The sequence below is a fragment of the Crocuta crocuta genome, unplaced genomic scaffold (assembly GCF_008692635.1).
Source record: "Crocuta crocuta isolate KB4526 unplaced genomic scaffold, BGI_CrCroc_1.0 scaffold124, whole genome shotgun sequence".
Classification (NCBI taxonomy): Eukaryota; Metazoa; Chordata; class Mammalia; order Carnivora; family Hyaenidae; genus Crocuta; species Crocuta crocuta.
In genome coordinates this window covers 1,557,956-1,579,789 of record NW_027551573.1, presented here as the reverse complement: position 1 = coordinate 1,579,789, position 21,834 = coordinate 1,557,956, and the positions used below count along the sequence as shown (strand labels likewise).

General features: G+C 46.6%; 1 protein-coding gene across 1 annotated transcript; it reads right to left on the bottom strand.

Moving 5' to 3' along the window:
• Window positions 1-4,744: 4,744 nt before the first annotated feature.
• CFAP20 (cilia and flagella associated protein 20) lies at window positions 4,745-16,743 on the bottom strand. Its single transcript, XM_077751411.1, has 6 exons — window positions 16,414-16,743; window positions 7,911-7,990; window positions 7,091-7,202; window positions 6,110-6,298; window positions 5,651-5,761; window positions 4,745-5,185 (listed from the first exon to the last, which is right to left on the bottom strand). Exons 1-6 carry the CDS (start codon window positions 16,495-16,497, stop codon window positions 5,180-5,182), a joined length of 582 nt encoding a protein of 193 aa, XP_077607537.1. The 5' UTR covers window positions 16,498-16,743; the 3' UTR covers window positions 4,745-5,179.
• Window positions 16,744-21,834: the final 5,091 nt, after the last annotated feature.

The window sequence follows — 21,834 nt, the reverse complement described above, 5'->3', positions numbered from 1 at the left end:
CAAGTGCACATGAGGGCAGCCTTGGAGCGGGGCAGCTTTGGAGGCGGCCTTGGAACCCGGGGGCTGCGGTGTGTGCAGGCCTATTCTAGTACTGACTGAATTTACTGTATTCCCTCCCAGTGGCCGGGTGGGCTCACAACCCAAGACTTTATGGAAGAGGGCTGGGGGAGACCCAAGTGATGAGAGAACTCGTGAGAGTCCCGGTTCTCAGTTATTACCTTCATGCAGGAAAAGAGCAGCGACTCTAGGTGACATTCGACACCCCTTAATAAGGGGCTCCGGCCGCTGTGTTTCCATATCCCACCCTTCACAGACTGTTTTGCTTTGCTTCAGACTCCATGGATACCAGGAGGCACAATTTTTCCAAGGCTCGTGCCATCCAGATGTTCGATGCCTTGTGGAATTACGATTTGGAGCGTGTCTACCAAGCTCGGAGGCACTCGTGGTCTGCATTACAGGACCCCGTGTTTGCAGGTTCTGGAAAAGGTACAGAGATGGAAGTTCCGGATTAGAATTTTGTATCAGAGGAACTTGAAGTCTGAGAGGGGCTTTGCTTTATGCTTTCCTTTCTTCCCAGCACCTGGCCTCTCTGCAGGTACCGCACCAATCCTTACTCTTGGAGCAGCTTCTCAAGTGCCAGAAGCACCACAAATCACCAGGGGAAGGTGTTAACATGCAGATTTGTCTGCCAGATTTAGATCTCCTGAAAGAAAATCTGCATCTTAATGAGCTGGGCCCCAAGAGTCTGCATCTTAATAGGCCAGGGCTAAGTAATCGAAATTTGACGGGTTTTTTTTTGAGAAATATAATCAGAAGAATATATTCCACAATGTAATTCAAATTGTAATGAAGCAAACATCCATGTATAAACACCCCACAGGTTGGGAAATAAAGCACTGGTGGACCTTGGAAGTCCCCTGAAGCCCCCTCTCCTGTCACTCCCGCTCCCAGTCCCTCACCTGCACCCACCATGTCTGGGTGAAACAATGTCCTGAGTTCTGAGATACCCAGTCCCCTGGCTGTCCCTATGGCTTGTCATTTATAAATGCATCCTGGACGATACTGTTTTGCTTATCTAAAAGTCATATAGAAATGGAGGGGCATCTGGGTGGCTCAGTCAGTTAAACGTCCGACTTCAGCTCAGGTCATGATCTCACGGTTTGTGGTTTGAGCCCTGCGTGGGGCTCTGTGCTGACAGCTCAGAGCTTGGAGCCTGTTTCAGATTCTGTATCTCCCTCTCTCTCTGACCCTCCCCTGCTCATGTTCGCTCTCTCAAAAATAAACATTAATTTTTTAAAGATCATACAGGAAAGGAATCGCCCTTAATAAACTGTACCTTGCTGTCTTCACTGTGCATGTGGGGGCTGGGGGGGGGAGGGGCGTGCCTCTGCTGCTGCTGCACCCGTAGCTGAGATTTGTCCCTTTTCATTGTTGTATAGTTTTTTGTTTTGTGAAAATAACACGCCTCGTTCACGGGCATCTCTTCCGACCCAGATCTGACGCACGTTTCAGGTGTTTTCCCATCAGGCTGATTTTGCTGAGGAGGAAACTGCAGGTCAGAGAAGTCAAGTGATGTAAGAGCCCAGTGTGTGGGTTCCTCAGCCCGAGTTTGGAATCCGCTTCCGCCAATGGGGGCATCACTGGGGGCACTCAGGTGTGCTCATCTCTGTGCCTTGATGTTCTCATCTGGAAAACGAGAATGGTCCCTGTCTCAGTGCTGCGATAACCCAGTAAGACAAATACTGTGAAGCGGGTAGCACTTGGCCTGGCCCCTTCAAGTTCTTTCAGTTCGTTAGTGGGAATCAGGGCTTCTGTCTGACTTTATATTCTTCTTGTGGTTTACATGTCCCATGAATATAGGTTACTTTTATGATCCATTAGTGAAACACAAGCCTTTGCCCTACAAGCTCTTCATGCTTCTCTCGGTCGCTGAAGGTCAGCTAACACGCAGCCATGAGGGGACGAGCAGGCCAGACCTCACTGTAGAGGCGGATCCGAGCCTGGCCTTGAGCCTGGCCTTGAGCCTGGCCTTGAGCTCTCTCCAGCAGCAGGGTCTGGCCTCGCCCAGCCACCAAGGGGGACATCCTCTCACCTCTCACTGCCCTCTATAAAAAGGGCACAGCCAGATACACAGGAAGGGGGGGCACCCACGCAAGGAAGACAGGGACGGCATGTGACTCTGGTCAGGTATCCGGGTGATACGGGTCCTCGAACCACCCTTCCACTATTAGAGGGGCTGGCCTGCTTCTCCCTGGGCTGTGGCGTGCTCATCAGTAACATGGAGGAAGGGGAGAGAGGGCTCGGACAAGGAGAGCACCAAGATCTTTTCAGTGACTTCTCAGTGAGGCTTTTGGCTACAGCTGCTGAGGTGCTGGGGAAATGGGCTTGGAGGCTTGTCCCCTGGTGTCCTCTGGCATGCCTGACTTTCCTGAGGAGGCCAGCCTGGCTAGAGGAAAATCAGTCAGTGGGCCAGTGGCAAATAAGGGCCACAGTGGATCTGTTCTTACTGAAAATGAATCCTGCTGGGAATGGTGGACCACCTGTTCCCCCCAAGTTCGTGACAATTAACTAGTACTCTCACTTGGAAGGCAATTCCTTCTAAAACACACCATGACTACTTCCAAGGAGCCTGATAACGTGACTCTGACAGCTTTAATTTCCCCAGTGTAAGGTCACTCTGGCCCCAGCTCCAAGGAGGAGGCCGCTAACCCCCACAGCCTGTCCTTCTTCCTGCCCTCAGCCTCCTAACTGGCTGTCGCCGTCTTCTTGGTGAGCTGCAAAGCTGAGGGCAAAGGGGTATGCACTCATTGGTGCCACAATTCACACTGGCCTGGGTCCAGCTTAGATAATACACCCCATCACCCCCAACGCCCCCTCACTTCCCCTCGGATGAATATGCAAAGCATGTGGGAAGTCGACAGCTGCCGCCTTCCACCCCAAAGAGGGAGGTGAGGTAATCCCCACACATAGTCCGACAAGTGCCTCAGGGTGAAAGGGGCTCTGTGTGGAGGAGAGTGTGTTACTGTGTTTCTCTGGACTTCCAGGAGCACTTCACTGATGGCCTGGCAACTGGAGAGAGATGAAAAGCTAACTGGGTTTTCTCGCCTCCACAAAAGCATCTTTCTTTCATGCCACAATAGACACCATGTTGGAGGGAAGATTTCAGCGTCCAGTGACCAGAGCTCTGCTGACGTCCCTGGCCACCCCACTGCCACCCACCTCTGAGGGTTCCAACTATAACCCTGAAGGTTCAGGGGACAGGCCCAAGGCCTCTAACAATGGCAACGCTAAGATGTTTAAGAACGGACAAGGGGGCTGACCCTGTCACCTGGGCTGACGGCCCTCTGCGTGCTGACTCCGTCAGAGGGGCAGCATCCATGACACAGGCGGCTCCAGTCGCTGGCAGGAAGAGAAAGAGAAAGGGCAGAGCTGTCCTGACGGAGCCCACCTGAGTGTCAGGCACTCGACAACTGTGGGGGAAAAGCCAACTCGCAAGTCACACGAGGGGGCAGTGGCACACCTTTCCCCCCAGACCCTGGCCCCCGCCGCCCAGCGGTCCGGGGCTTACCCGCAGCGCACCTGGACGGTAAGCATGTGGGAGAGGAGTGCTTCTCGCCACTTAACCTCATAGAAGGCGCGACGGCAACAGTGGATCCAGCGCAGTTTTCACCTCTCACTGGAATCTAAATGGCGGGTGCCCACACTCCCAGCGTCATCCCTGGGGCATGGGACCAGACCCAGGGGGCGTTTCCTGGGAGAGCCCTGTATGTAGGACGGCTTTTTCTTGACTTTGGGATTCTTACATATTACTTTTCAAAAAAAATATTTATAGTACACAAAGTCTACAAATAACACAATACCCATCCTCTCCAGATGTAGCCACTCTACTGGTTCATCTGTATCCTTGAAGACCCAGGCATGTCTGCACATGTCCTTCTCTGCCCCCAGCAATGTCACACAGGGCAGAGGTGCCTCAGGGAAGCGTGTAACTTCTGTGAATGTAACTGTTTGTGCCAGGGTCTGTCATCCCACTAACAAAGCATATGCCCAAGAAGCAGGATGGGGGGTGGTGGTGAGGGTAAGCTTTCATCTCCCTCGGGTGATTCGAGTGTTTAAAGAAATGCTTTTCGTGGAAGTCCCTAAATTCAAGGAAAGACTTCATCTGGAGCTCGGACAGGGAAATGGTGATGGGCTCCAACGCTGAGTAACAGTAGGTGTGCTGTTACAAAAGAGCACGTGGGGCTCCAATGTGACAACTTCCTAAGGGAATTAAGAGCAATCTGGTCTAGATGTCATTTTGTCTTAAGCTTCACTTGGGCCCTAATTCCCAGTAAGATGATTCTTCTGATCATATGCTGTTCACATTTTTTCCCAGTTAGCATAGCCTGGAGTTGTTATAAATCAGTATCTGTACAGACGTCTTGTTCTAGAAGTGCTTACTGTGAGGTATTTCACAGCATGAGTGGATGGGATGTTCTTTGGAAAGAGCTCTATGTTCCTATCAAAAAGGAAAGGAAAATATCATTTAAAAAATAAACTAAGAACAAATTTACTGGGGCGCCTGGGTGGCTCAGTCGGTTGAACGTGCAACCCTTGATTTCGGGTCAGGTTATGATCTCAGGGTCATGGGATCATACCCCACATTGGGCTCCATGCTGCTTAAGATGCCCTCTCCTCCTCGACTCGCCCCTCCCCAGCCCCACTCATGTTCTCTCTCCATCTAAAAAAACAAACGAAAAACAAATTTACAAACCAAGAATATAGCATTTTATTCACTTCCAGATTATGAGTATTACACAGCATATACATATATTTAGATAATATATAAAACAATGAACAAACCATAGGAAGAAATATTGGTCTGAAATTGCTTTAGGGAACATCTTTAGTTCTGTAGTTCCGGCGGTAAATGTGTCTCCACACACTGGGGCAGGCTGCTGGGTAAAGTCCAGCACTGGTGCCCCAGAGCCCGGCCTACCCCCCACGGCACCTGCAATGTGACGACGGCATCCTGCCATGGTCGCTGGTGTCCGCAACAAGGGACACCAAGTGGTAGATAAAAGAACCACAGCACAGTAAACTAATAGAAATATTTGTTTTTTGCATTGTCCTCCAGATAGTTTCCTTTTCACACTAAGAGCCATGTCCAGGGTCTGACATCCCTCAAGGTGCATTCTAGTTATTGCTGGAGAAAAAGAAACAAACAGAAGAGGCATCCGTTTAAGTTATCAGAAAAATAGATGGTCGGTGCCACTGAGGCGCTTCCCCTTTCTGGGGACACTGGAGGGGACGCTGGGCTGGGCAGAAATGAGTAATGTCAGCAGCGGGCAGGCAGGGAGGAAGCACCAGCATCGGGCCAGAGGAGACCGGTGGGCTGACAGGAATTTGGGGCCGATAAAGAGGTTCGGATGGAAGACACGGAGTGGCAGGACACCATCCCGCGTGAGGCAGGACCACCTTGTGGAGGTGGAGACAACGGTCCCAGAGCCTTTCCCAGGAGCGATCCTGATTCAGTGCTGGTGTTGGGAGAAGACCCGGGATCTTACAACGAAAGGTACTCCAGACCCCAGGTCAGCACTGAGAGGCTAGAACAGAGCACTTTCCAGCTCTCCCAACTCACCGTCTGGCCTTCCTGAGGAGGCTGGCTTACCTTGGCTTTGTTCTGAACTGGGAGATACAATTTGAACTCGGCTGGCAACTCATCTTCTGAGTAGAGTCTGTCTGAGAAGTAAACCCGTCGGATGCGACAGTTTGCGTGAATCTGTGGGTGCAAGACTTATTTTAGGAGACAAAATAGGATTGTCCTTCCTCTTTTCCCGATTCACCGAGAGCCCCTCCCACGAGGCTGTCAAAGCTTCCTCAGTTTGGCATCTCCTTAGCACAGCTTGGGAGTGGACTCTGGCAAGAGGGATATTTTGCTCGCTGTGTTTTCCTACTGTATCTGAGCAGACACCTGAATAAGGCCCGGGCCTCTCTCAGCCCTCTGGGCCGTGACCTGGGCACCTTAGCCAAAACCCCACACTGTTCTGTCACCGGGGCCACAGGCCAGGATCAGGCAGGGCACGCTCCCCTCTCCCATTCGGCGTTGCACTGGAAAAGGAGCCAGCACCTGCACTCTCAGGGTCTCGATGTAATTGGTGCCATACGCCCGCCGTGTGAAGTCGGCCAGGTTGAACTGAATCTGGTTCCAGCCGTCATCCAGCCGCATGGGCATGGTACAGATGAAGGGTTTGACTCGGGTGGTGCTCTGGTAGTTACTTGCCCGAAACCGCCGACGCACATTCTTGTCATCCAGTACCTAGGACATATAGAAAAAGAATCACGTGAACTCCACCTTGGAAGAAGCAACCTGGGTAGAAGACAAGGGCCTGAACTCCCACAGCCCAGTTTCCCAAGGCTGAGACCCAAGGGAGAATAAACAGACCAGACACAGGTCATACTGGATGCAGATGGCCCGGAAGTAGCAAGTTTATCTTGTCCGTTGCCAAGACAACGCCAGCTGCTTATGACATGTGACACACCCGAGGGCCCACAGACCATAGAATGATTTCATAAACATTCTTCCATTTGAAAAATCAAAAATACTCGAACAGAGGCCAACAATAACCACTATTGAATGGACACTACTCTAACCTTTAAGCTTTGAAACGTTATAGCTGTTTTCAGATTTCCTAGGTGTTTACTGCTTCTTTAAAAACGTGGCATTAAAGTTTGACTACGAATACCAAATTTATGTCGTAATAACAACGGCCACATCAAGTGTGTAGTAGAGGGAGAAAAGAATACATACGAGGGCGCCTGGGTGGCTCAGTCAGTTAGGCGTCGGACTTTGGCTCTGGTCAGGCTCTCACAGTTTGTGGGGTTGGGCCCTGCGTCAGGCTCTGTGCTGACATCACAGTGCCTGCTTGGGATTCTCTCTCTCTTCTCCCTGACTCAGGCTTTCTCTCTCTCAAAATAAATAAATAAACTTAAAAAAAAATACACACAAAAGACTAAAGATACTTTCCTAGAGCCACTTTTTTTCCTACAAGTTGACAGGCTGTCCCTATGGTATAGCTGACCATGTGCACACTCACATGTATATACTAACCTGTACTTCAAAGGTAAAGTATTTCTTCAAATTTTTGATTATCATGACGAAGAAGGGAAGTTTAATCCCCAATGTCTTTTTTGGGTCTGCAGGACAGGTGATGTACGTGGTGCTGCAGAGAGAGGAGATACTGTAAGTGCTTCCTTTGTGGTACACGCGGCAAAAACACTCGGTCCGAGAGGTAAGTTGGAAAGCAGATATAAAAGATCCAGATACCTCACCCAATCCTCAATCCTTAAATCAGCTGATGCTTTAAAAAAAACACAACACTGGACTCTGAAACAAAAGCTGAACATGGCTAGACATCAACAAGAAAATAACCTGAAAAACGAAGCCAGGCCAGTGACCTGAGGAATTTTCTCCAGTGAGAGAAGACTCAATTCTGCTCTAAGAGAACCATCAAGTGATTGAAAACCCAAACTAAGACCACCGTGGCGCAGAGAACCATACAGTGGCACACGCCACCCACTGGATGATCAGTGCCATCCCTCCACCCACACCCACACACCTTGGGTACTTATTAATAATAATATAGCTAACACACAGCACTTATATGTGCTGAGCAGGTTTTAAGGAGTTTGTACACAATTCGCTTACTTGATCTTCACAACAACCCTCTAAGGAAGGTGTCCTGTTATTATCCCTATTTTACAGATGAGGAAATGAAGGCCCGGGGTTAAGTAACTTGCCCAAGGTAAGCTGGAAGCAGCGAGCTGGAACCACACCAGGCACCTGGTCCCACAGTCTGTGCTTATTAACCTCTGTGACCTTCTGCCTCCCTGGTGTCCTGTGTCTCTGGGTGAACAGAGGGGCCACCTACCTCACATTCGTTCCTTCGATCTCTAGCACCAGGGACTGGATGTCATTATCAGTGATTCTTTTGATGTGGCCATTCCGCACCTACAACAAAGAAAATTAAACCAATTAGGACTGAAATATTTGGCAACAACTGTGTCAAGATTTTGAAGGCTGAATGGGACCATTTAAAGAAAACCACAACAGCCCTTGGGGCACAACGCAGAACTCTGGGACACGGTATATGGAGCTTATCTGTAAGCAGGCCACAATGTTACCTCCATACGAGGTCCCACAACCACCACAGGAACTGCAGGTGACTTGGCCATCTATAAATTAGGATCAATTTCTTTCCAAAGAAATCTACTCGAGGGGCACTTGGGTGGCTCAGCCGGTTAAGTGCCTGACTCTCGGTTTTGGCTCAGGTCATGATCTCACAGTTCGTGAGTTCGAGCCCCATGTTGGGCTCTGTGCTGGCAGCATGGAGCCTACTTGTTAATCTCTCTTTCTCTCTCTCTCAAAAAATAAACATTAAAAAAAAAAAAGGAATCAACTTGATTCAGCTAACAATTACTCAATGCCTACGATGCACTAGGAACATTCATATACATTCTCTGACTTAATTGTAACAAAAATCATAAGGTAGGTGGTATTTTACACACGTGGACACTGACACCTAGACAGTGCGAGTGAGGACTCTAAGTGAGAGTCAGGATTAACGACCAGGCTTTCCACACTGCCTCATATACTTCTTCAGCCAAAAAGGCCCAAGGCTGGGTGCCACTGAGAAGGGCACCTCCACTGGGAGGGCGGCAACCAGAAAACGAGAGCACTATTCCCCCAGCATCAAGCATCATTTTTATCTTCTACAGCACCTACTACTATGCTCCTACTTCTTGTTTCCTTATCTTCTTTTCCCTAAATTTCAAATTTTTAAGGAATTCAAGTCTCATCTGTGCCACACACAGAAGCCTTCTTCAGCATTTCAGCCCACACCGACCTTTCTTCTTTCTGGTTTGTTCGTCTGGCTCATGTAGCCTAGACTACGTAAGTTAGCCCTTCACCCTACATGGCTCTGGATCGTCTGCTGCACATGCAAGAGGTACAATATGAAGAGGGATCAATATTCACTACGGATTTCCCCTCTCAAAATATTTAGGAAAGCACAATTACCTTCAAGCAGTGAGTGTTTAAGCACCTAAAATGGACAGAGCAGAGATATGCAAAGGCATTTTTGACACAGGGCTGGACTATTAGGGCTGAATGTATTAACACATGAAAAAAATCAATCAGATTTAGTACAGGATGCACCAAAAGCATGTGGTCTTTTTATTATTAATAACACAGCATTTTGTTTTTAGGCATCAGTCTCTGACCTCCGGTACTGTGAATGTGGTCTACCTCTGGTGTGCTTCGTGTTCCCATGGGACATTTGATATTACTGCCCATAGTTTTCTTCCAGATGCAACTGAGTCTTGTCTCCTCACAAAACTATAAGCTCAAGGGTAGGGATCAAATATTAAGCATCATTTGTATCTTCTACAAAGCTTAGTACTATGCTAGGCATAAACTAAGCATTCAAATATTTGCTGACTTCTGGAATTTGTCACCCTGAGAGTTGGCAAGGGTGAATAGATTCAAGGAGGATTTAAAAAAAATTCCTGGATAACATATCCACCATGGACTATTAAAAGAGGCCCGAGAGCCTGGGGTCTATCACAAAGCCAGGGAGGCTGCCAGCACGAAGAATGCTTTCCCACAAATCAGCCTCTGGTGCCCATTATCAGAGACAGAATGCAGGGCGGATGGGCCCCAGATCTCTGCCAATGCAGCGTTTCTTGGGTTCTTAAGACACAAGCGTCACATTGAAGTGCTCCTCAAACAAAGCTGGCGACACCCGCTGCCCTCCTGCTTCGCGCTCTGGGCCGCTTTCCCAGGGAGATTAAGCGCACAAAGGCTTGGGCCTGTGCAGCACATGCCAACGCTGCCCCCCTCATTCCCCACATAAACACTCAGGACCAAATGGCAATATTCCTCCTCGATTTGCTAGCCCACAGCTGCTGTGGAATATCAGACTGACTTGCTGGTGAAGGAGGAGTCAGATGAGAAATTATTTCCAAATAATGTGATGCAGTCACGTTGCTAAGAGCTGCCAGTATTCCAACAAGATGCAAATACTAATTTGATAACGTACAGCTAATTATTCTTTGTACCTTCATTCTTTCTTTAAAGAATACATAATACAACTATCAAACACAAGGTTAACCTGAAAGGATCAATTAATTATTTCTAAAAGGCAATGTGTTGCAATTTATCCAATACTGCTTGAAAGCATGGGCTCAAATCTTACATCCCCAAACGTCTCTCAGAGCCCAGCAAGAATACTCTGTCAGCTCCAGAAAGCTTTCACAGGGAGGAAATGTTAGGGAACTTGCTTCTGCCCATCTCAAAGTTTCTAGCCGATGACTTCACTCCAGCAAATGCGACTATTCAAGCCTTTACAGAAGAAAACAATGCCTTACAAAGCACGCAGAAGCCTACAGACTGGAAGCCAAAAGAGACTTTGTGTATTCTTCCGCCTCTACCCCAGAGGCAAGCTCATTTTTAGCTAGACTTTCAAAAACTTCCTAAAGAGAAGTCTCTCTCGCAACACATCAACCACCACACTCCCGGACTTAATTCTTACATAATTAATTAATGTAGTCCATAAACCAGGAGAACTCAGGGAAAAAAAAGCAGCTTTGTCAAAGGAATGCCCACCCGTCTCTCTGGAGTTTTAAGTATTCTCCTATCACCAACTGCCAGAGCTTTGAAATCAAATTAAGTTGATTTGTTATGAATTATGATTTTTCTCCTTTATTTAAAGTTCACAGAGCTGCAAATTGAAACTCATTGGGAAAGAGGGTGGGGGTACAATTAATCAGAGAGATGAGCACTTAAAGGAAACCTCCCCAAAGAGATAGGCTCTAAAACTAGGATCAAGGGAAAAGCGGGTGGACAATTGGGGCAAGGCCTTTCAACCACCTTGGCAGTCTGGCTGTCACTGCCTTAAATTGTAAAGGTCTTGCAGGAAGCAACCCCCTCCTCAGTCCAGCTTCTGACAAACACATATAACAAGATACACGACCTCAGAAAGCATCGACTTCCTTTCCTTAGTGCCTTCCAGTTCAGAGGTCGCTAAGCAGGCCTGGCTTTGAAATGAAGATTAAATGAACTGGTCAGCATTTATTGCTTACGGTGGAAATAGGTTTTAGCTTACTTCCCTCTCTAAATGAGAAAGTGCCAATTGTTCTTGACTTTTTACTTCTTTTTTATTCCATGACACAGTCCTGCTATCAAGGTGTAGGCTACACGTGTTTTATTCCTCCAGAAAATAAACAGAGCCCGTCTTACATTTTTGTTCATGAACTCCCTATCCCCGCCCTCCTGCCACCCTCAGAGCTATGAGCTGGAGGTCCCCTGGGAGCTGCAGAACCCAGGTTGCTGGCTATTACAAATCAGAAGGGTTCTCAGCCTCTGCACACACCAGGAAAGGAACCTTCATGCTCTTCTTACAATCACTCTCCCAGGCTTTCCATGGTCGCTGGGGCAACTAATAAAGAACACTGATTTTTTTTTTTTTTTTCAGTGTAAGCTCCAGGGAGGAGGGTCAGGCTGAGGGGAAAAAAGTACTACTGGGATAGGGAGGAAGCTAGCCAATTCTCCATATTTCTTCAAGTGTTTTAAAAATAACACATGAGTTGTATGCATTCCCTACCCCCACCTTCCATTTTTCTGGCTCCACCCACTTATCCTGGCAGACAGCTGAGCCTGCAGCCATCTGGCATCCTAGTCTTAATGACACATGTTCCAATTTACATTAAGCCATTAGAGCTGTCCATATCAGCAGGAAAGTTTCGCCTGCAGCTAGGGGCTGGGATGTAAGTCAGAAAGCAGGCGGAGGGAGACCTCTGTGGGGAGAGCTGGGCATAGCTCTGTCTCCAGGCCTAGGCCTTGCAGGCTCCAATGGGTCAAAAGCTTCCCTCCCTTTGCTGCACTTAAGAGGGACTCTCCAGATTAGCACCCGGGCAGCTCTGGGCACATACAAACAACCCGTTGGTTACAGTAAAGGCAATTATAAGTGCAGTGCTAACTGGTCTCTTCCTAGCGATGTCTTGCAAGGGCAAATACAACTAAACCCATGCCTCTGCCCAATTATAGTAAAAGCTATTACTCAGAACAATATAAACATCATTAGGCTGATCCAGGGAAAGTCTGGAAAAAACAAACAGCTGTACTACCTTCACGTCCAATGCCCTTGATTCTACTACTGGGAACACAGTAGTTTAACATGTACCAGTAAAGTTTGCTAATTAAAAACGAGGGTGTGGAAACTACTTTTCTGGAGAGAGACTATTCATTTTTAAAATTAGGAAAAGGGAATGAGAAGCTAATACTATCCAGCAACAACCACAAAAAGTTCGGCTCTAATAGTTTCAGAATAGGCGAGGATCAGCAGCAGCTGAAAGATAGGTGAGAGGTGAGGAAGACAGAAATGTGTATGAATTCACACTCATCTAGTAGACTTTTAGGATATTAAACATATTTTGAAATATGAAAATTTTATGTTTTATACAGGCATAAGCGGGAACAGAACATTCTGGTATTTCCTCTACAAACCAGAAGTAATGTCTACATTAAACATACTAATCCTTTAAAAAAAAAAAATACTAATCCTTTAATAAATGTAATTTGCGGTCCCAGAAGTTAAGGCAACATTAAGAAATCCCTAATTTATCCTAAGCCGTTGGTTTGATAAACACAGAGGCCTTTATCAGGAAGACTGTAGTCTAGCAAGGAATACAGATTCTAAGAAGCTAATTTCAAAAATAAATGTCAAGAATGAGGAGTCTGATGAAAAGGAAGTAGAGGCTCTATAAGGGGGTATAAATGAACTTAACCTGGAGGGGCACGTGGATATAAACTAACTTGACCTGAGGAAGTGCCTTTGGGTTGTAACCTGGAGACTAAGAAGTGGCGGGGTGGGTCCCAGCAGAGAGACAGGTACAGCCTAAAGGTGAGAGAACACAGCAGGAGGTCACTGCTCCGAGGGGAGCCTGGCAAGGGCCAGCCTGCAGAGCTGGCGAGGCAGGCACCCCGCCCTGCGCTGTGTGGCCTTAGAATCACGTTAAGGGTTTTGGACTGGGAAAGCCATGTTACAATGGCGAAATTCTTCTAATTTCGGAAGTCTGGCTTTACTGGATTTCCTATTCCTAGGCACCAATTGTCAACTTATTTACTCCTGAGCAAATTCCTGGGTTTTCTGCCCTATTTGATACTGTCTGCCATAACTCTGTTGCCACACCTTTTATATAAACCTTCACTTAATCTCCATAATCATGGAAGGAGGTCGCATCATTACAAAATAAGAAAACTGGGCAGGTGAGTGCTTGCCCAATGTTACACAACACAGGACATAGGACAGTGCCAGGGTGCACATCCACACTGTCCCTACCCCAGCCCTCGGGTTTCAAGGTAAAATACTTTTCTTCCCCTAAAGGAATTTGTAGTCTAGTGGGAAATACACAATAAATAGGCACCTACCATACAGTGTGAAGTAGAGGACCACAGGAATACACAGGAGACCTAACTTAAGCTCCCAATGAAATGTTTAAGTTGAGATTTGAAGGAAGAGATGGGGGGCAGGAGCTCTGAACTTCAGAGAGTGTCAGATAAATGCAGGTGTTACAGATGTTAGTAAGCACACCCACAAAAATGGAGTCTGTCAATTCACTAGTATGAATATGGCATTCACTCTTCACGTTCATTAGGAGACACAGAGCCCAAACAGAAGCCAAACCTAATTTTTCCAAGATTATTCTTTACAGAAAACAAATTATAGAAATTCTTCTCCATAAGCTCAGTAAAGTTTGTGAAATCAAAATAGTAATAAAAATAGCCTTACGTACTACCAGCAGAGTTCAAGATCATTTCTAGATCAATGTGGATGGCCCATCCCTCAGACTTTACCTTTACTACAACTTTGCCTTACTTCCTGAGAGCAGGAAAAATGTCTTCTAACTTTTTATCTCCCCAAATCTACACAATGCCTGTGATTTAACTCTTGCTCAATAAATCTTTGATAAGTATATCAATTCCCAGTGTTTCCCCAACTGGGTCGGATTCCCAACACTTCCTGAGGACTTTGTAATACAGTTAAGAAAAGGCACATGTGCAACAAAGCCTATGGATCTGACCCCAAACTTGTCTTTTTCCTCCCATTCCTTCCCTTGCTCCAAGGGAAAAGATTCACCCCGAAACCCTTTTCAGTCTAAATACAAAAAGTAGGACACCTGGGTGGCTCAGTTGGTTAAGCGTCTGACTCAATTTTGGCTCAGGTCATGATCTCAAAGTTCGTGGGTTCGAGCCCCATGTAGGGAGCCATGCTGACAGAATAGTCTGCTTGGTATTCTCGGTCTCTCCTTCTCTTTCTGCCCTTCCCACACACGCTCTCTCTCTCAAAAACAAATAACCTTAAAAAAATGCAAAAAAAGTAGAAACATAATTAACTTTTACTATTATAAGAATTTTGCTTAAAATGAGGGTTATTCTCATTTTCTTTGCCAAAATGACTGTTTAATTTACTCCAAGTAACCCTGCCAGGCGTTCTAATAATGTTTTCACACACCTTATGTCATTAGGGTACCATCCACCTCTAGCGGCGTTGTTAAGGGACACAGTGCACCATGGTTACTTTGCTTTTATATTCCATATGTAAACATGTTGACTAGTTAAAAAGCTGCATTTGAAAAATAAAACACACACAAAAAGATCAAGCCTCGAGGGTTAAAATGGACAACTCTGATAAGTTTCACCTAATGGAAATGCTGAGGCCTCCCTACCGCTGCAATTCTTTCAGCGTTACTAAGGTCTGTGACCTGCTCTAGAAACGTCTCCTAGATCAAGTCCCATATTCTACCTCAAGTGCCTTATGTTGACCTTTGTGTTATAATTCCATGTCCAACGGGCACACAGCCCATCAGTGCAGCCACAGCTGGGAAGCCATCCTCACAAAGTCCCCAGGTACATTCAGGCCAGGTTCTCTTTGCACAGCTGCGGTTTCAGAGTTTTCAATGTTTATTCCAATGTGAACAGAACCACGCAACGGAGACCCTCGATGACGTAGGGAAGAAAGCTAAGGAAATGCTCTCCTGTGCAATAGTCGGTAGGAGCCTAAGCGTGTGGTCAGATGCAGTGTCAAAGAGGAGACACCGATGCTTCACGCACGCATAGGCCCAGACAGCTCCTGACATCCAGATCTCCCGACGGTCTTATAAAAGTGACATGAGGAACACACCACTCTCAGAGCTGCTTTCAAAATGCAGAACTCCCTGGTGGTGACAGGCAGAAGGCTATCGATGTCCCTACCAGTCTCTGTGTGGCCCCTGACGCATACGTGCGGATGAGGAAGACAGTTGTTCTGAGATGAGCTCCAAGGCTCTTGGCTTCCTTCCCCATAAACTGCTTACTGACACTATTCCACCTTCCTCAAACCCCATCCAACATACCACTTCTCTGCGCTCTCCCGAGGAATCACCCGTCTTCCACAAGAGTGCCTCCCTCAACTTACCCTGAAAACGGGTACAACTCACTGGGAACTGGCATGAGAAATGAAATAACAAAGTAATAAAACGTGACCAACGCACAGCGTGCTAGACACACGTGCCCCCTACTCAACATCTCCAAAACATGGCCAGGGTCACCATCTCCTGGGGTCAAAGTATTATCCAGCGGATACCTGAATAAACATAATGGGGCTTGTACCTGGCTCTGAACTTATTAATCCAAACAAAATTTTGTCACCATTTTGCAGTTTTCCTGATGTAGAAATCAAGCACAGAAGGCACAGTACAGACCCCAAGTAGCACTGAATGTGGAGCAGGTGCCAAAGGCCACCGAACGCTGCCTTGATTGAGATTCCTGGAAGGAGAGGAGCAAATGAATGAAACCCAAACATAACTGCCTTCTGGCTGTGCCTCTATCACCATGCCTGGAACAAAAGCTCTGTGTTTTGTGCCCAGCACAGTGCCTGGCACAAAACAGGGTATCAGTAAATATTTGTGACATCAGTGAACAGCAGCTTCTTTCATCTGCATGTTCCCAAAGAAACCTCAAGTAAGTGTATGCATTTCACGCTAGGACACGGGTAGGATCAATCCCACCATATAAATGGGGAGACCGAGGCTCCTGAAGAATTAATTGACTGAGCGCGTTAAGACTGCGGAGAGGGGCCACTGTCCTTACCACACCACGGCCGCTGGACACTTAAACCCCAGCCACGCCCACCCCACATGCACCCCCATCTGCTTACACGATGCCCCTACCTTGCACCTCAGTCACGCCGGCCTGGGGACAGTCACAGCAGCGCCCGCCCCGCCTCCCCTGGGCCCCCAACTCTACAGGACTACCCGCCACCCCGTCCCCAGTCCCCGGACGAGGAGGAAGCGCGGCCCCTGCACCCAGCCCAGCGGCTGTCCCCAACTCCTGACCTTTTTGTCCCAGATCTGCAGGGGTTTGCTGCCAATGCTGTAGAGGATGGAGAGGAAGCCGCTCTGGAACGTGTTTTTGAACATCTCGCCCGCGGCCTTCTCAGCCGCGCGGGAGCCGACCTAGATATGGGCACCAAGTGGTGAAGGGAAAACAAGGGCCGAGCCTGGTCGGAGGAAGAGACGCTGAGCTCCCGACCGCCTGATCTGTAGTCACTCGCGGGTAAAGTTGGTCGCAAGACACTACGTCCGCGAGTCTCAGCTGCCAAAAGACATAAGCAACTCCAACCGGGAAACCACAGCAACTGCCGCCCGCGCTCCTCTCCCCGCCTTAAATGGAGTCCGCCGTGTAAAATGGATCCCTCCGCCCACATGACCCGCCTCCTCAGCGCGCGGGACCCAATCCCACCACAAGACTCACGGACTTCCTGTCCCTTCCGCTCTTAAGCCCCGCCTCCTTGTGGAAGGAAGATTGTTGTCAAGGGACTATTTTTCTCATCCTAGTTCCAGAGCCTCTTTTAGAAAGCGGAAGGAGACAGGATTATAGACTGTGGAGCACGCACGCGCTGTCAAGGGAACGTGGCGGGGGTGGGGTCAGGGGCGTGAATATCTGGCCCCGCCCCGTGACGGGCTGGGAGGAGTTACACGAAAGGCGCAGAAGGTGGGTTTGCTAAGCAACTGCTTACCAATGTCAAACAGACTGGCCTCAGTGTGCAGGATAAGGTTAAAGCAGCCAGCCATTACTGAGCACTGCGCCAAGCTCCTTATATGCATCATTGCTTCAATTATTAACAGGGTCACTATGAATACACTGCATATCTTGTGCGATGCAAAGCAGTGCTCTCAAGAAAATGTACCACCTTGAATGCGCTAGCAAACAAAAAAGCCTGAACATTAAGATAAAAGCAGAAATTAATAAAATTATACAAAATAAAGTTGAGTGGGTTGAGTTATAGCAATAGCTGTTTTTTAAAAAATCAATTAATATTTAGAACGTTTTTTTTTTTAAAATTTTTTTCTAAGAGAGAGAGAGAGACACAGTGTGAAGAGGGGGGGGTGAGAGAGAGGGAGTGACAGACTCTGAAACAGGCTCCAGGCCCTGAGCTGGCAGCCAACACAGAGCCCGACGCGGGGCTCGAACCCACGAACCGCGAGATCATGACCTAAGCGAAAGTCGGACGCTTAGCCGACTAAGCCACCCAAGCGCCCCTAGAACGTTTTTAAAAAGACACAAAATAAGCTATGATATTTCAAGTGTGGAAGGAATCTCAAATGTTGGAGACCAGTCACTCACTGAGTATCTACCTAAATATTATACTCTGTGCCCAGGCCTGTGCTGGGTATCGTGACTGACAGAAAAGGAGTTTGCAGTTAACATCATCAACACGGCTACAAACGGCTAACGTCAGTTGAGCATTTTTTAGGTGTCAGGTACTATACCAAGAGCTTAGCCTTTACTAAATCATTTAATCCTCACAGCAACCCTGTGAGGAATCTAGCCAGAATTTCCAGACATGGCAGGGGGTGGGGGTGGGAGGATATGTGGATCTTATTAGACTAGAAAGTAAAAGAAGTTTTTTTCTATGAAATTGTTATCTTTGGATAACTTTTGGGGACTGTGCTTTAGGCCAGTGAACAATTTATCCCTTGATTGTTACTAAAGTGTTCAGGGACCCTCCTTGTCTCCTCCAGCTCCCGACGCCCATGTGGTCCTAGACTTGTGACAATCTCTGCCGCCATCTCGGCATACATCTCTTCTGTGTCCTCTCCTCTCATGAGCACACCAGTCATGGATTTAGTGCCCACCTTGAATCCAGCATGATATCTTCTTGAGACCTTCAACTAATTGCAGCCACAAAGGCACTCTTTCCGAATAAGTGCCCATTTCTGAGGTTCTGGGTGGACATGCATTTTGAGGGGACACTATTCAACTCACGACACTACCTCCTCAGAGAGGGCATTTCTGACAACCAGCCTGAAATGGCACCTTCCACCCCAACTTCTTGTCCTCCTCTCCATTTTATTATTTCTTTCCATAGTACTTATCACCACTTCAGAGTCTATATGGTTACTTATTGCTGTCTCCTTTCTCCTGATTTTGAGCTTCCAGGAGAAGGAATTTGTATTCTAGTACCCAAAGTGCTTGCATAAAGTGGGAATGCAGCAAGCATGTGTTGAATCAGTGAATCAGAGTCATGGACCTGGGGTCCTGGTCACTGCAGGCCCAGCACAGATTCTGTCTCTCCTGGTAACAGAGACCCATCCAACCAATAGAGATCTTCTTCTCTGAACTGGGGCTCACCGAGTCCATTTGTCTGCTCACATTTCTCTCATTAACCACGCACTCTCCTCAATTAAAATGAAACACCTGGGCACCTGGGTGGCTCAGTTGCTTAACCAAGTGTCAGACTTAAGCTCAGGTCATGATCTCAAGGTTCATGAATTCGAGTCCCACATCAGGCTCTGCACTAATGGTGTGGAGCCTGTTTGGGATTCTCTCTCTCTCTCTCTCTCTCTCTCAAAAATATGGAACACCTTGAGCAAGTATGGGCTTAAGTGCCTTGGATAGCCAATCAATGAGCAAGCTGACGGAGAAAATGAAAGTGTTTGCTTCTAACTACCCATTCTCAGTAAGTATGTGCCTAATTGTGTTCAGTTCTTTCTTATGTTGGGGTTCATAGTTTATTGTGATCATGGCCTTGGCTACATCAAAGATGATTTTTTAAAAATTTATTCTGAGAGAGTGCGTGTGCATGCACGTAAGGGAGGGTCAGAGAGACGGAGGGATAGAGAGAGAGAGAGAGAGAGAGAGAGAGAATCCCAAGTAGGTTCCACACTGTCAGCGTAGAGCCCAATGTGGGCTTGAACCCAGGAACTATGAGATCATAACCTGAGTTGAACTCAGGCACTTAACTGACTGAGCCACCCAGGCACCCCTACAATACAGATGATTTGATTGAAGGTTTAGAGAACAGGAATTAGTGAGTTGCCTCCACAGTAGACTTAATTTTGGCATGCTTTTTTCAGGTGCAGACTGTCTTCTGTGCGTGTATCCCAGCACCTATACAGAGCCACCATCATGGCAGGCATGTGATGAATGAACGAGTAGATTAGAGTCGAATGATCACCTCTGACATTTACTTTCATTTCAAAGGTAATGTGGACCAAATTAACCTAAAACCACAGATGTCTCTCACAGAAAAATGCATGACACACTGTCATTCTTTAAGATTGTTTTCCCTTCATCAACCTGAATCCTTTAGTGATTTCTATAGTTAGAATGAGGTGGATGAGTCAGTTTAAAAAAGAAATAAGAAGGGAGCAGAATTTATGGAGGCAGTGAAGTGATTCCAATCTGGGTGGTGGGTGCAGAAGCTTAACTGATGCATCGGGCCATTTAAAGTTTCAGAACAGGTAACAAAACCCCGACCCTCACTGAGTGAGGTGTAATGTAGGGGTGGTCTTGAAAATCCCATTACTACTTGCAAGGGGCTTAGTTTGTTACCCAGAAATTTGGGCAAAACCACTGCATAAGTAGCAACCTGTACTTGGCCAGCTCCAGAATCTCTGACCACGAATGTATCATAGTCCTGAGATCAGACAGAATGTCACCTTGGTAGGATGTCACACAGACTCTGGCAAGTAAATCAAAACCATGACCCCAGTCTTGTCAAATGGAGGAAAACGTTTCTGATTATTGTGATATTTTGTTATTTAAGATACTTTAATGTATTAGAGAATCTGATACTTTGAATTTAATTTGTAATGCTTGAAGGAATGTGAAATTAGATCTGTGATTTTAATTTTAAAATGTCTATGAAATTTCAAGTGTGTAAACACTTAATGTTTAAGACTTTGAGTTATTAAATTTTAAGATGTATTAAATATTAAAAGATTTTATTTATTAGATCTATGATTGAGACTTAAATATGTTAGTATTTGAATGCTTTGGAAAATTTCATCTGATTTTAGGTCTTTCATATTGGAAGTGTTTGTACAAATCAAACAGATTAAATATGTGGTTGCCTTTAAATGTCTAAGACAACTAGATTAGGCATATAAGCCGTATTTACAGTTTAACCCATTAAGTTTTGAACTGATGGAGCATCAATCAAGGGTTCAGCAAAAGTGTTTATATATAAAACCAACTATTTTGTAGTTAAGTTGATGTTAAGAAAACAAGAGAAATTAGATTTTAAATGTACAGCTTTAATAACTAAGATATTATTGGGGCATCTGGATGGCTCCGGCAGTTGAGCTGCAACTTCAGCTTAGGTCATGATGTCACAGCTCATGGGTTCAAGCCCTGTGCTGGGCTCTGTGATGACAGCTCAGAGCCTGGAGCCTGCTTTGGATTCTCTGTCTCCCTCTCTCTCTGATCTTCCCCACTCGTGTTCTCCCTCTCTCTCTCTCAAAATTAACAAACATTAAAAAAATAAACTAAGATATTATTTGAAACACCAGTAACCATAAGCATCCCTTCAGTGTGTAAAGGCTCTGATAGATACCAAAACCCAGGGGACGGTATTTGCTCATGTCCGTCAAAGCCCAGAAACTCAGAACACCTGGCCTCCGAGACACACGAGGGACTTGCCACACACCACAAGGCAGAGGTTATGCCCCAGCCCTCTTTGCTGATCGAGATGGGAAGGGGCATAATGAGGTGAGGAGTTGTACCTGGAGAATCACCCCTTAGCCAGGGAGCAAAGATAAAGAGTGCCTTGAAATTGGGTGTTCAGCTGGTAGATGGTGGACCACTGCGTCTCGGCCCCAGGGGTTATACTCAGCCCTGACGACAGCAGTGAAAGAGCCAGTGGCGGGCAGACAAGGCTGCTGCTCACCTGAGAGTGAAGTTCAAATGGGACTCTGTTGGGTCCTTGCACATTATTGCTATTTTAAAAAATTTTTTAAATTCATATACATATGTAAATTCACATACATATGTGTGTGCGCGGATGTGTGTGTGTGTATGTGTGTGTGTGTGTATATATATATATATATTTGGTGTACAGTTTTGACAAAAGCACCAAGTCATATAACCATCACCACATTTAAGATACAGAAGTTTCATCAATCCCCAAATTGCCTCATGTTATCACCTCCTTATGCTTAAACCCTGGCACCCAGATTTATCTGTTCTCCATTTCCTACATTTTGCCTTTTCCAGAATGTCATATAAATGGATCCTTTTGAGACTGACTTCTTCACTTTACAATGCGTCTGAGATGCACATTTTAACAGCTTGTTTGATATTCCTCAAAGTGCTGCTCGTCCTTCCTACACCCGCCCTCCCCCCTCCCCCAACCCCTTGCATGCTTCCTTTTGAAGGCTTCCCCACAACACTTCAAACACAGCAGCCAGAGGAGCCATTTTTCATATTTAAGGGAAGCTTTTTCCTGTAATTTTTGAAAAGATCTTTAAAAA